Source organism: Phaethon aethereus (assembly GCF_964289735.1).
Source record: "Phaethon aethereus genome assembly, chromosome: 1".
Taxonomy (NCBI): domain Eukaryota; kingdom Metazoa; phylum Chordata; class Aves; order Phaethontiformes; family Phaethontidae; genus Phaethon; species Phaethon aethereus.
This window is the reverse complement of record NC_138575.1, coordinates 39,539,366-39,555,170: the sequence shown is the minus strand read 5'-3', so window position 1 is coordinate 39,555,170 and position 15,805 is coordinate 39,539,366. Positions and strand designations below refer to the sequence as shown.

At 40.2% G+C, this 15,805-nt stretch overlaps 1 protein-coding gene across 11 annotated transcripts in view; it reads left to right on the top strand.

Annotated features, from left to right (window-relative positions):
• The window catches only part of GRIP1 (glutamate receptor interacting protein 1), a gene marked incomplete at both ends in the record, with an annotated part of 345,974 nt that overhangs the window by 312,113 nt on the left and 18,056 nt on the right, over positions 1–15,805 (top strand). For all 11 annotated transcript variants that reach the window (XM_082013866.1, XM_082013873.1, XM_082013872.1 and 8 more), the window contains 5 exons: positions 6,523–6,592; positions 6,844–6,989; positions 12,322–12,466; positions 13,540–13,695; positions 13,857–14,038. In XM_082013866.1, coding sequence (XP_081869992.1) covers positions 6,523–6,592; positions 6,844–6,989; positions 12,322–12,466; positions 13,540–13,695; positions 13,857–14,038 — 699 coding nt within the window. The remainder of the gene's footprint in view (positions 1–6,522; positions 6,593–6,843; positions 6,990–12,321; positions 12,467–13,539; positions 13,696–13,856; positions 14,039–15,805) is intronic.

Genomic DNA, 15,805 nt, shown 5'->3' with positions numbered 1-15,805 from the left:
TTGACCACTCTCTCTGTAAAGAAATTTTTCCTAATATCCAATCTAAACCTGCCCTGGTGCAACCTGAGGCCATTGCCTCTCGTTCTGTTGCTAGTTACTTGGGAGAAGAGACCAACACCCACGTCGCCACAACCCCCTTTCAGGTAGTTGTAGAGAGCGATAAGGTCTCCCCTCAGCCTCCTCTTCTCCAGACTGAACAACCCCAGTTCCCTCAGCCGCTCCTCGTAAGACTTGTGCTCCAGACCCCTCACCAGCTTCGTTGCCCCTCTCAACAGCTGTTTCGCTTTCCATATCCCCAGTTTAATTTGTGATTTGAATGAGAAAGTCAGGAAATTACCTGACCTGACAGACAACACAGACATTTTTTGTCAGAAGGGAAATGTAAACCTCACCTCGGGCTGGCACCTGAACATATGCCTATTTTAAAGTCCAAGAGTTCTTCTAAGTCACCTGTTAGGAGGCAGACATCCTGGAAGAGGAACTTATTTCTTTTTCTCTGTGTTGTTTTCCTTGGTAGTAAACACCAAATGTGCCTGCATGAAGTTACAGACAGGTACTTGAAGTCATATCTGAAGTGACACACGACACTAAAGACAGTTAAGCTAATTCATGGCCTTTGAAAAACATGACATATAATAGGAGACGAGACTAAGCTTCTCTTAGTTTCAGATTTGTTAATGCAAGGAAAAAAGCAAAACAAAAAAAATTTCAAAATCCTCTTAGACTGCAGAAACTCCTAGAAAGAAGACAGAAGAAAGTTTCGTGAGCAGCATTGTTAATGTTAATACCAGGCACTAAGTTTTGGAAAGTGTATGTCACTTACCTCGCAGTACACTGGCCTTGCCCATTGCTGCCTTCACACACATACTGGACTTCTGTCATCCTATCATCCTTCCCTTATCCCTGCAATATCTGTCTAATCTTCCCCTTAATAGCTACTTACTATAATAAAGAGCCCATTTCATAATCTGCAAATATAAGTGGCTATATATTATGTGCTTCAGGCACCATCATTTTCACACTCAGTTACCTGATTGGAGCAATTAAAATGTCTCAGTTCTAAAAATACATCATCCAAATAAAGCATGACACAGCAGTGTCCATGTGTATGTGATTATGGTTTAATAACAGAACCGTTCCCTAGAAGAAGGATAGCTTTCAAGTAGACCAAGTAGTGTCCAAATCTGTTTCAGTTTATTTGCCAGTGACACTGATTTTAGACCATGTAATGGAATATAGATTTTTTTTTAAGATAAATTTTTGTGTCACTTGCTGCTTTATCATAGACTAATATTTTTTAAATACATTGAATGATGTCCAAGAAAATGACTTACTAGTACAGTCTGGTAATTGTAGTTAACAGCGCTTTTTTTTCCCTTTTCTTTCTTTCTTAAGTAAGATTCTGATATCCTTACTGGTAATGAACTGCAGCACCTTGCTTCATAAATAATCCCTCTGAAGCTAATGGGACTACTCAAGGAATAAGAAGCTGCAAAGCTGGTAAGAATATCAGAATCTCACCCAAACTATCATCAGTTTTTCTAAGTCATGTTGACTATCAGCTGTACTATAGTCTGCTTTATTGCTTTCATACTTTATCAGAAACAAGCTTTGTAAATATCTACAGTTATTTGGCATTGACTATGAGAATATACCTTCTAAAGCATGTTTCTGTATATTTTGGGATTTCACCTAGCAAACTCGACTTCATTTTGCAATGTTATAAGTAATTATTTTCAAGACGGGGCCTGAAGAATCAGCAGGTTTCTCATCAGCTCCATATGAACCAATACTTAAGGAACAAAAGAGCTACATCAGTCTAATTTTAAAAAACTCTTTCATCTATTTAATAATCACACTATCTTAAAAAAAGTCTAGTAGCTGGTAACCAGCATTGTGGCTAAGTGGATTGACTTTGTATAAGAAATATTTTTCCATCCCATTAGTATTTTCCTCTGCTTGTTCAGGTTGTTCAGAGTTTGATCAAACTCCAAAACTTGAAGCTAGGCTGAGACTAGTAAGTGGGTTTTGGCTGGATGGGAGGTGAGATGTCCACCCCAAAATCTGTTTTAGTCACATTGTTCTTTTCCTTTGGGTTAGCAGTGAAATAAGAAAGGAGGGGGGTTTGAAGTTTTTTTTAACTTGATGGAACAGCTGATCAACAAAACTGGTAACACTTCACTGAACTTGCTTCCAGTTGGTGGGCGACAGGCATAGGAGTGTGTCTTTACTAGTAGAAGTAGGGTAGAGGCCTGGGATGGAGACCTAGGATCACAGAGCAATTTAAAGAGAGAGAACAAAAAACTTGCTGAAGATAAGCCTTCCAGTTGCAACACTAAATTTAGTATCTCTAGAACTTTATGTACTCTTCAGTCCACTTCAAGTTTTACTTGCAGGCTGTGTAAGATCTCCACAAAAGCTCAACAGTAGGTAGACTAACAGTTGGACCAGGGAGGAGAAAAGATGAGATCTTCGGTGCACAAGCAGAATGGGACAAGGAGAGAAAATGAGTGGAGAGACAGCAGACGAGGGGAGAGGCTGAGGTGTGATGAGAGGTAGAGGAAGCTGGGACTTGAACGAGAAGGCTGGACATGGGTGAGTGGTAAGGTGCTTTGTTTTTAATTGCTTCTTAAAAACAAAAATAATTCTGCAATGAAACATAAAAATGGTGACTTACAGCTGTACAGTGTCACTTCAAACTTGTGTTAATTCATGAGGATATCTTTTTTAATTAAGTGGTCAAATAGTACTTTCTTACTGGGACTCTTGCTTCTCAGCTCCCTGGGGAGAGATGAAACAGTCGTGTGTATCAAAGTGGATGGAAGCTGCATAATGAATGAGGTGGAGGATTGCAGAAAGAAAAAGGAAGTGATCTCATGGTCAAGATGGTTTAATGCTACCCTGGAGAAATCGGGGGTTTTTTTCCTTTTCTTGGGAATAGAGTTATGCTGAGACAAGTCATTTCACGGGGCAGGGGAAGGAAAGGGGGGGGAGAGAGAGAGATTTTCCACAGGTGGCTGCTTGATTTTCTGGGGAAACCATTGAGATCCTAGGGTCACACTTGCAGAAATGCTGAGCATCTGCAGCTGTTGCTGAAAATACCAGGAGCTGTTTAGACATAGAAGCTGTTATATACTACAAACTATTGTGAGAAATAAAGGTATGGATATCTCAAATTGCTCACTGAAAATTGTCATACTTTAACGTAAATGTTCCTATCTTTCCTTTCCTCATCTGTAAAATCAGGATAATAGTACTCAATCTTCTTGCTGGGACAGCATCTGTTCACTAGTGTTTGGGAGGCAATCTTAGGTTGTGGTAATATGCAGTACAAAAGTTCAGGAGGAAATTAATGGTTTTATCTCTGCAACACAACTTGAATAGTTTGTAGTAAGTATGTCATGAGCATTGAACAAGAATAAAGCAAAGTGTGGTGTAGCTGCTTATTAAAGGTTTGTCAGCATGGGGGGATTCACTTCACACTGAGCTGTGTTTGCTGCCTACAAAAAGGCTTTCGTCCACCAGCCACAATTAATAGCCCAGAATAACTGACAAAGCATTGCTGGTTCACACTTAATCAGTTTCAAACTGTAGTAACTTTGTGTGCAATAAATACCCTTTGCATCTACATGTACTCTTTGGCTTTGCACTTTGAGCTATTCTCTTTCCCCCGTTTTGATTCCTTCTCTCTTCTTTTTGGAACAATAATGGATTGTTTTCTTTACTACTGGTAATTTTTATAAAGCAGTTTGGTAAAAATTATCTCAATACTCAAATTTCAAACTGCAGACATATAACCCTAGAGATATATAAGACAACCCAGAGCATTAAAACATAGAATTAAAAAAAAAACTTACCAAAGTGATACTTTAAAATTTTAACAAGGTACTAATTGGTGAAACAAACTCAAAGTATTCAAGTAAATCATGGAACTGTCATATAAGATATAGTTGACCTGTGGTGTGAAAGTATGAGAAACAAGCTATGAAAATTACACATCTTGCAAAAAGTTAATTGCTGTTCTCTAATTTGCAACATAGGCATTTCCTGAAAGCCTGCTCTTTTAGACAAGTTTCTGAAAATTCTTGAAAGTCCTTATATGTCTGTCTGCTGGACTTTCAAGACACTGCATTTGAAAGATGGCTATTAGCAGTTCTTAAACAGCTCCTTTGGACATTCAACGGCTTTCTCGGCCAGGGCAGCCAAGGTTAACAAGATACGTTAGAATATTGTGTTGGAAATATCATTATTAATACACCTTGTGGTTGCTGTAGATGAAGATCTGTCATTTTCCATCAAAGAGAAAAATCATGAGCTGCTAAAGTACCTGACATCAGGATTTTGTAGGTGATCCTCCAATATGGGTAGCTTTTTGGGTGATTGGCAGTTAGGCATTGGAGCCTAATGGAAAAGTACCTTCTGTTAATGAATGCAGAGGCCTCAGTACACAGAGTAGAAATGGCTTGGAGCAATTGAAGAGCCCGACATGTGCAAAAACCATTAGCACTTTCAGGAGAACTGACAGCTTTGTATCATGTGGCAAAGTTTTAATATCAGCACGCTTTTCATTGACAACAGTCCCAAAAGTCAGTGTGCATTCACCACGTGGACTACCTCCTGGCCAGAGCAGCTGTAGGTGCTATACTTCCCGATGGCAGAGAGCAGGTGCCACACCATTGTCTAAAAACGTGTCTTTCGTCACTCTAGTTCTGAGCTCACTGCTTACCATATCAGATCTTCAGTGCAATCTTCTGTGAGCAAATGGAGCATTTGGTTTTGCTCCAACTCAACTCCAAACTCAAACTCATTTTGGAGCATGAACCCTCCAAAACAATGCACTCAGTGAAGCTGCTCCAAGAAACTCCTCTGGAAGCAGTCAGTAACTATCCTCGTCTTCCCCTGGGCTAATTAACTGCTTCCTGTGCAACCAGAAGCCAAGCAAAATTGCTAAGCACATTTCCTGGCCAAAAGAAACTTGTCAAATACTTTTGCACAAGTCAGCAAAGTATTGCAATGACTGGCATTGTAGAGCAGAGCATCCTTTTAACCATGATGGACAGACAGAAAATTGAAAGTTATGCTGGGTACCTCCAAGAAGAGATGAGTTAGGTGTGCAAGGAGAGGACTGCTGGGGATTTTACTAATTTGACCACTGCTGGAATTGATGGGCGTCTAGTAGATATCCCCAGTACAAAGTGGGGAAAAGTCCACAATGCTTAAGGCCCAGCAGCAGTTAGGAGGAGCAAGGTTACTCATCAGAAGAGGCACATATTTACTTCAGAGGAAGCAGTGAGTCACAAGTGAACCAAGCATCTGCATGATGTAAGCTACATCTGTGCAGACGTGATAACTGTGTATCAGCCGGATGGTATGTGTGGCCACTACCCACAGCATCTCATTTATTGTGAAGTAGATTCCTCCTCCTCACCAAGGAAGCATTGTCTTCATACCTCTACCTTATGCACTGAATGAGACAAGCGTGGATGTAAGGAACGTGGGCTAGCCCACGCCAGATATTTTGCCAGAGCAGCTCTGTTGGTCAGGGATATAGTAAAACACGATTTATGACTGGCAGAAATATTCTGGCAAAAGATCAGCATGAGTAGTTGTCGTGGTTTAGCCCCAGCCGGCAACTAAGCACCACACAGCCGCTCGCTCACTCCCCCTCCCGCAGTGGGACGGGGGAGAGAATTGGGAAAAAACTCATGGGTTGAAATAAACACGGTTTAATAGGACAGAAAGAAAGAAGGAAACAACAATGATAATACCAACAAAGGAATGTACAAGAACAAGTGATGTCCAATACAGCGATTGCTCACCACCCGGCGATCGACAGTCCGTCCCCGAGCAGCGATTTCCGCCCCCCCGGCCAACTCCAGTTTATGTACTGGGCATGACGTCGGATGGTAGGGAATATCTCTTTGGCCAGTCTGGGTCAGCTGTCCCGGCTGTGCCCCCTCCCAGCTCCCCATGCACCCCCAGCCTGCTCACTGGCAGGCCAGCACAAGAAGCTGGACTGTCCTTGACGGCTCAGCAACAACCCAAAACATCAGCACATTATCAACAGTTCCTCATCCCAAATCCAAAACACAGTCTCACACTAGCTTCTATGAAGAAAACCAGCTCTATCCTGGCTGAAACCAGGACAGTAGTTGTACTGGAAGGTTGTACTAACAGAAGGTCTTATGTGTTGTAACTACACAGCATTTTATGATAGATCACTGGAGCTGCACCATGATATCTTCACGCGGTTCAGTCCTGGTCTAACCCAGAATTTAGACATCAGGTTAAATTCACTTTGCAGCAGTCACCTCAATTCTGGCATTTTCTAATTTTTGAGGAGTATGCAGTCTTACTGATATACTGATGGTGATTGTTTGTGTTCATGTACGTACAATTTAGGGGAAGGGAAGGGATATAATACAGGTAAATAATGTGTATGAAATACTGTTTTATGGACAGAATTAGCCCATCTGCATATCTAGAAATAAAAACAATACTTGTATGTATTCTTTATTACAGCTCCATCCAGTAGAAAACCAGGGGACCCTCTGGTTATTTCTGATATCAAGAAAGGAAGTGTTGCTCACAGGTAAGGCATTCAAGCTCCCAGTAAAAAACTGTTTCCATTGTGTAGGCAGCCAGGCTCGAGTTAAACAGCAGGAGCTTATAAGAGACTTGGGCTTTTATTTTGTAAATAGCAGTTACAAATTAAATCTCCACCGTATTAAGAAATAATTATTTTTAAAAATACATCTCATTTCTGTAATAATTTTCATAACTTCTAAAATACCTTACTTTAATGTTACTAGATTTCATGTAAGCCTGTTTGCTTGTTCACAGAACTGGGACACTCGAACTGGGTGATAAGTTGCTTGCAATAGATAACATTCGACTTGACAATTGCTCAATGGAAGATGCTGTTCAGATCCTTCAGCACTGTGAGGACCTTGTCAAGTTGAAGATCCGCAAAGATGAAGATAATTCCGGTATTAGCAATGAACCTATTGCAGATTCTTGTGTATTTTCAGGACTTTTAGAATGTAGAGTTATTGTTTTCCTTTTAAATTTTAGCAAAATAGTTTTGCTAAACATGGCTGATTTATGCTAGTGCTAATCAGAAAATGTCAAACTAAAACAAAATTTAATGGTTTATAAATTTTTGAATTTTCTGGCTATATGGCCTGCAGGAGCTGCGCTGCAAAAGAAGGTCTTCAGTTTTCTGGAAAGGCAATTTCCCCTCAGGTGTAGGCATATAGGGCTGATTTTTCTCTTATCAGCCTATTGAGATTTTCTCTGCTTTTAAGATTGGAATCATGGTTAGCAAAGCAGAGTGGTGAAGTGTATGCTTTATCCATAAACTTATAAACTTTATATGTTTATATGCTTAAATGTTGGTAGTACTTTACACACTGTGCTGGATGGCTGATGGAGGTGCCATGTTTGCAGCCCAGTGGAAATACTGGAGCTGCCATCATTTTGCACACCTACATGTATTAATATTCCTGGATCTTCCCCATTATGGATGCCATAAGAGCAGAATTTCTACCTGGAGATAATAAAGTCAGTATTGTTATGTATTCTAGTGGCAAAGGAAATCAGGCAATTATAACTACCATTACTGCTGGGATTTATATTACAGGGTTACACAAAAGCATGAACTGTAGCTTCACTTGTCTTCAGCTCTTTACAATCTCACAGCAAAAAGGCACAACCTATCACACCTTATTATTTAAAATCAAGTGCAACTGTTGAAATGGTATTTAGAATTGCACTAGAATGCTCTTTTCCTTTAATCGCTTTTGAAAGCAAACAGAAAGTTTCTTCTCGGTATGATCAGTACAAAGTGAAGGCGGATGCATTTAGCACCTTGTGCAAATTGGCTTTCAGAAGTAAATTTTCATCCAGCAAAGTGAATGGCCACTGCTCAGCAGGATATTGTGGTTAGGTTCCCACAGGTGGGGAGGTGGTATTTGCTAGGTATAGTTGGTACATCTTGGACAGAGGCTGGCCTCACTGGCCATGGGCTGTACATCCAAAGGGACGCCTTCCTGACAGTTGCTTTGCAAAACTGAGCAAACCAGATATGTTATGAAGAATAAACCACAACTAAGCTGGGAACAAGATTGACAGGAAAAATGCCTGTAGAAGGAAGTTTGAGTTTTCTCCTGCACAAGAGGGGTCTGTCTTTTAAGTGTTCATGGCACCTAGGAGCCCTCCTTCACCTTCTTCCCCTCATTTGGAAGACTCCTCCTCATTAATAACCCTGCAGAGAAATTACCACCAGACCACATAAGAAGGGTGTGAGTTAGAGCTATGTAGAAGAAATAATAACTTCTCCCACACTCTAAACACTTGTGGTTTTGTCCTGCGTGTGTGTTGCGTCGTGCCCCCACTCCTCCTCACCTCGTGGACTTAATCTTTGTCTAGGACAGCTTTCGTTTCCATTGAAGTTGGTACGCATTTTCTGTTGCCATCACTGAAATGTGGTTTTCGGTCTCCACCCATGTAAAATAACATCTTTGCACTCTTAGGTATTGCACACCGTCATAGCTGGTACAGATTTTAGTCTGAGTAGCATTCTTATTCCATGGTTTTCTTTTACACATTCACATTGCTTATTTTACAGTTACATCATACATCTGTATCAAAATTCTTACACAACTACAGCATCTTATCCCAACATGACTGGCGCAACTGAACAGATTCAAGTGTAAATGGACACAGCTACTCAGAGACCTAATGAGCAAAAGTCTCTGTACAAATGGTTCTTATAACAGTTGACTAAGTGACAAAGTGTAATTGATAGTATTTATAGCAGATTTCAGGTACTTTGAAATCTAAAATGAATGAGTGTCACCTGAAATGCTAGAGAAAAAATGCATTTTTTTTAAAACAGTAGCAAAAGTGTAGCAAAAAGTTAAAATCAATTTTGGTTTATTTTCCCTTAGTTTATTATGAAATTCTGTTTTCTCACAAAGAGAAGAAATATGCTTCTCAAACTCAACAGGAAAAAATCATTAATAAATTCCCCAAGGAAAGAAAGGCCTGCTGCTAATAGATGAGTAGACGTGGAACACTCCAAAACAGTTTCTAAATCATAGAATGAGATCAATTTAAACTTTTTTTAACCTCTCATGGCATGCTTTTTTAAGGAGGGGAAGGCAGGAAGCAGGGGTTCTTCCTCCCTAGGTTCTCATTTCCTCACTGTCTTTCAAACACTTTCTTTTGATATTATATATATTTGATATTAATTTTAAAGCATCTTTAGCTTCTAGTTCTCTTTCCACCTTCTGTTTTTCCCTCCTCTGCTCTCTCTCCTACTACTCTCTTCCCCAGACAACTGTATGTAGCACAGAGCTCTGTTCCTCGGAGCCAACCGTGTAGGCGAGCCCAGCAGCAGCGTAGGGGATGTCATGTGCTCCTCCAGACAGTGCTCCTCTTTGCCCTTTTGCCTGTACTGATTAGGTGTTACTCTGAAGAGCAAGAGACTAGTGGACGGAGAAGAGGTGCTACAACACAGAGGCTCAACTTTCATTAAATGTGGTTTCCAAGATCTATCCACAGTTGCATATACAAGAAGAGAAAGAGGGAGAATCTCAAAAACATGAGACCCCAAAACTTGGGAGTTTGATTATACTTCCTCCCCAGATGGAAGTATGTTTTCAGCAGAAGTATGCTTTCAGTAGTTTTTCTGTTTTCTTTTTTTCCTGCCAGCTTCCCAAACTGAGGACAATTTTATCTCTTCATTAGCCTAATGGCTACCACCATTTTTTGAATACCAGAGTTCTTTGCTTTCATGGCAAAGCTGGCTTTCATTGTGAATTCAGGCCACATACATGCCGCGTTCTTGGATAGCTCGCATTTCTGCTGCCTGGAAAGAGCACTGACGAGAAAAAGTATAGCAATTTGACGTTTGTTGCATTCTGCCATTAATTTTCTTAACTAGGGCTAACCAGAAGACAGACATATTGGACCGATCTCCTTTCCAGTCACTCACTAAGATCTATAAACTTCCAACTCTTATGTGGCCCGGCCGCTGTATGATTAATGACTTGTACCATGTCAATGCCGCACCTGCGTAAGCGTTATCAGCATTAGATCCCAAAGATCTGTCGTTTTTCCGTAAATGCTGTAGCCAGCAAGCAAGAGTTGCTACTCTTCTGCTGTGGAGTGGCAGCGAATGTGCTAGCCCACTGTATGCCAGCCAGAGGCTTCCAGCAGGGTCTTGGGAGTTGGGCACTTATGAAAAGAGCATGTCAGATAAAGCGTAGTTGATGTGAACTGTGCCAAAACACTGATGGTAACGCCCCAAGTAGTAATAGAAGGCCAAGACTAGGCATGAAAATCCCAGTATTCTTTGCTGAATAAACACCACTAATTCTTCTCTCCTTTGATTCTAAATGTGCACCATTTTCTTTTTGTGGACAGCAAGGGGGAAGAAGTAGGAGGGAGGGGGTGGAAGCTAAAGGCCTATATTTTCTGCAAATTGGGAAGAAACAAATTAGCTCCAAAGATACTAGTGTTCCTCCAGGTCTCCTCAAGTAGCATGTTCAGTATTAGAAGAAAGCAACTCTGAACCTTTGCTAGCGATGCAGGTATCTTTTTGCCTTTTAAAGTTTTTCTATCTACAGGAACAAAAATCGGAACATTTGAACTTTCTAACTTGTCTCAGGTTAGTTCTAGTAACATTTATGGAATGTGCATCCTAGACGTTTTCCGCACCCGCTGAGCCCTTCGAAATGTCATTACCCACAAATCTAGGAAAGGTTGCCCACCAGGCCAGACATCCTGGCTGAATACCAATATCATAAGATGGGCAAGGGAGCATTTGTTATTTTGATCTGAGGAGAAATCTGACATTTTAAATTTTAAAATATCCCTTCACAATTCAAAGGTACTGCAGCTGGTTGCTCTCCTGCTGTGATATTTTTTTGATGATATGTAAAGAGCACACACTGTATAAATACAGGAGCCTTTTTGGTTGCTGTAACACCTGCTGGGTATTATTTAAGGAAAATACATTGTATTTAACCTTACCCAGTGATGAATTCTTCTCCATTTCTGATGATTGTTTGGTGAAACTAAAATTTCAAAATAATGCTAATTGCTTCATGCAATATAATGGAGCTACTATTCAACTTAGTTGATAATGCGGAAGCTATTTTTGATTCTGCTACAAAAGCTTAAAGTTTGTCCATCAAAAACATGGGATATATTTCAGGCTCTCTTAGTAAGACAGCTGCTCATCGTATCATGAATTTTGACTTTCCCCATAATCCTTTTAAGGAAGTTCAGTTTTAAAACTTTTGAATTATCTTTGATTCTAAATATCTTCCATTCATTTCAAGAAACAGATGAGTACCAATAACTCGTCTTTTTTTTAATAATGTGCCCTTGCAGCAGAGAAGACCAACAGCCTCCTGGGCTGCATTAGGCAGAGCATTGCCAGCAGGTGATCCTTCCCCTCTGCTCAGCACTGGTGAGAGATTTCTGGAGTGCTGCATCCAGTCCTGGGCTCCCCAGTGCAAGAGAGATGTGGACATAGTAGGTCAGGTCCAGCAAAGGGTCACAAAGATCAGCAAGGGGCCAGAGCATCTCTCCTGTGAGGACAGGCTGGGAGAGCTGGGACCGTTCAGTCCAGAGAAGAGAAGGCTCAGGGGGGATCTTATCAATGTACATAAATATCTCAAGGGAGGGTGTAAAGCAGATGGAACCAGGCTCTCTTCAGTGGTGCCCAGTGACAGGACAAGAGGCAATGGACACAAACTGAACACAGGAGGTTCCTCCTGAACATCGGGAAACACTTTTTTACTGTGAGGGTGACCGAGCACTGGCATAGGTTGCCCAGAGAGGCTGTGGAGTCTCCATCCTTGGAGATATTCAAAGGCCATCTGGACACGGTCCTGGGCAGCTTGATCCTAGTGGCTCTGCTTGGTCAAGGGGGTTGGGCCAAGTGACCTTCAGAGGTCCCTTCCAACCTCAACCATTCTGTGATTCTGTAGCAAAATAGCCTGAAGTTATATTTTAATAGGAAAGAAGATACAAAGATTTTAAACAGAGTAAAATTTAGTTTTAATAGAATGCAGGGAGTTTTTCTATTTACTTCAATATAATCATGTTTTTGGCAATAAAAAAGAAATTGCACAAGAGAGAATTTTTTTTTTTCCAAAATAATCCAGTAGAATATGATTAAGAAGTGTATCTGAAATGTAATCCTTTGAAAATGTTGTTTGATTATCCATCACTAGACTGAATGTGCTATTTTTTCATTCCCTCTTTCATAAGAAACCAATTGCATCCCCTTGGCCTTTATTGCAGATGAACAGGAGAGCTCTGGAGCAATTATTTATACTGTTGAGCTCAAGCGCTATGGTGGGCCTCTTGGAATTACAATCTCTGGTACTGAAGAGCCCTTTGATCCCATAATCATTTCCAGCCTTACAAAAGGAGGATTAGCTGAAAGGTAAATTGGAAAGCAATTTATTTTTAAACGTTCTTTTTGTCAAGATAAAGATTTATTTTATTTACCTGAAGATGCTAATTTTCATGGCTTAGCAATTTAGTTTTTTATAATTCTCCGAATCTGAATTTATAATCCTTTTGCTGTCTTTTTTTGATCATTGCCAAGTTCAGGAGCATAGGAATATCTTAACAGGATGTTCTTCCACATACTATACAAGACAGAGCAGAGGATTGTGGTACTTATTATAAATCACATAGGAGAGACTAGTCAATCAAACTGCACAGTCACAGGAACATTTTAGCAGCCTTTTAAAAGCAATAGCCATGTCGAGTAGAATAGGTAAGGAAAGCACTTCATGTGTCTAAGTTTATGTGAAAATATGCCGCTTATCGTATACACGCACTGCATCTATATGTGCACTTGCGTACACCATAATGAGTGTTATCTGAGGAGCAGAAATGCCTCTCATGGTAAGTGATGTATAGAGAATAATGCAAATGCTGAGGTTTTCTATCACCTGTTATTTCTGGGATAGGTAGAGTCATTGCAACCGGTACCTTTGGTGGTGGTTTCGGAGAGAACTTAGAGCACGCAAAACATGGTAGTGTGCACAGCCAGAACAAACAGTGCATTTACACAAAGAGAATTTATTTTCTTCTTATGACATGTTCTATCCTGAAAGCCAGACTGGTGAAATAGCTGGTTACTTGCTCACACTGCCATTATCTGTTACGTTGTGAGACTTCTAGAAACTTGACTCATTTCAGAACTTACTGAGCTGTCTGAGAGTGCTCTTAAACAAGTGGGCTGCAGTGGATATCATTCATAGGTGATCCATTCATTCAGCTACCGCAGGAACACAGAAATCCACATCTCCATGCCGCAGCTCCTGCTGTTGTCACTACAACAAAGGTGACTTGCTTTAAGCATTTCTAACAAAAGAATTACTCTGTAATACAGAGCAAAATGAAAGGAAGGAAGGGAGATGAGACTTCCATGCTCCAAATATGCAAAGAAATCGCCTTTGTTGCTTTTTATGCTCCTCAATGTTTTCCTTCTCTCTCTTATTGTAGGACTGGGGCAATTCACATAGGAGACAGAATCCTAGCAATAAACAGTAGCAGCCTGAAAGGAAAACCTTTGAGTGAAGCCATTCATTTATTACAGATGGCAGGAGAAACTGTCACCTTGAAAATCAAGAAGCAGACAGATGGTGAGTATGGCCAAGGGTAGCCATAGTCTTTAATCATACGTTGTTACAGATTAACAAGCATTTAGGCCATCTCTGGAAAAACATCATGTCGGTAGGAAAAAGCATATTCTTAGAACTGCAGAAAAGCAATGACCACCACCACCTTTTTTTATTTTTATAATCCTATTCAGCTACAAGTCCCAAGAAATTTTCTGTCCCTGTGGGTCACATAAGTGAACTAAGCGATGCTGAAGACGAAACCTCTGCTGCACAGAAATCTGGCAAACTCTCAGACATCTATTCCACTACAGTCCCAAGTGTTGACAGCGCAGTAGAGTCATGGGATGGCTCTGGTATTGATACCAGCTTTGGAAATCAAGGTACTATCAAGAATGCAATTGACACTTAAAATAGAAATTTTCATGGTTGACCTTCCTTTGCCTTAAAGAGAGCTTTATCTGTACCAACTTTTAACCTTGTACTTTGTAATGTGCCGGTGTCTCATTATGACCACACACCTTGGCAGGGAGCATGATTTCTTACACTTGGCTGCCCTCAGATTCATTCTTTCCTGACAAAGTGATGCGTTATGAAGCATTTATCAATACATCAACAGGCTTTTGTTGGCTTTACTGACATCTGAATGGACCCAGTCCATAGCTCATCCACAACTAAATGAGTTTATCCTTCAAATACAGATCAATGCAAGGCACAGAACACACTGAAGATGTTCATGAATTTGATGCCCATATGCAGTAATTTTTAACTGACAACAGATTTATTATAAACTGCTCAAGGGGGAACATTAGGTACTGCTTATGATTTGTAAATATTTTGCTTCTTCCTCATTTCTGCAGCATTAACATCTAACTTTCAGCTATCAAAAACAATCATTCTATTTAAAGACATGATTTTCCCTAACGCTAAATTTTCTACTTCTCTTTCACCATTGTTTTATATAGGATTTTCAGATAATCTGATTTTAATTTGTAAGACACATTTATTTAGGCAGTGAGGGATACAGACATCTTGTAATATTCTAGATAACAAGAAAAAAAACTTCCACACAGCTTCAGTGTTTCAATTAACTCTCTTTAAAATGTTTATTTCCACAGTAAAGCAGGTATTAACACTACACTGGCAGGTGTTGGACAGGTAGATCCTTACCTCAAATAATTTTTTTCTCGCTCGCTCTGGTTGCACACATTCTTTCAATTTTATTTCTCTGCTTTTTTCTGTTGCTTTCCAGGAGCATGGGTAGTAGCTCATGGACAGCTTGTTTTGTACCCTCACACAGAGAACTGAAAGCGAGCTCTGCCCAGCAGATTTCCCATATAGACTGAAGTACTGCTATTCTTTAGTGTGCCTGCTCAGTGATAACACTGGCTCTTTCTTCTGGAAAGCAGAACATTTCCTTTGAAACCTGCTGAGCTACCTGAAACAAGAAATAGCTGATGTCACTACTAGTGGCCATTTTTTAATGTTCTTTAATTGTTAAGTATGTTAGCTTTATTGCATGTATTTGGCATCAACTTGCTTTTAACAAGACAGTCTAAATACATTTAATTATAACTCCTGTTTTCTACATTTTACTTTTACTTGACTGTTACATATAACATTTTATGTAGTACTCAATGTATTGGGCTCTATTCCCCCCGTATAGTTTGTATACCACTGGAGTTAGAATTGGGATGAATTTGTCCCCTTTTCTGTTTTTAACTGAGTTGGTCCATTTATCAAAATAAATCATGTTAGATTCTCATCTGGTATTTTTAAGTTCTAAGGAGAAGTATTGCTGAAAAAGTGCCAAAATGATAGTTCCCATTTCCTGGGTGAATTCGTGGTATTTGGAGCAAATTGTTCAACTGTGGAAAGGATTGAGGCCCAGACTGCTCTCCTAAAGTCCTGATGATTCAGATGCCGTAACGAAACTAAACCAGTATCTCACAACAGTTTTTTTTCCTAACTCCCTTGAAAAAATCAGCCCAGGCTTGGCTGGGTACATGGCACTTCTGCTAAACAGCCTGAGTGTAATCAGACTTGCGCCTTATCCCTTGCTGTGGTACTAATGTGACCCACGTTTCTATTAAAGTTCATTCTGTCTTGACCTGTCAAGTTGAGTTTGGCTTCTCTCCAGACCTTTCTCA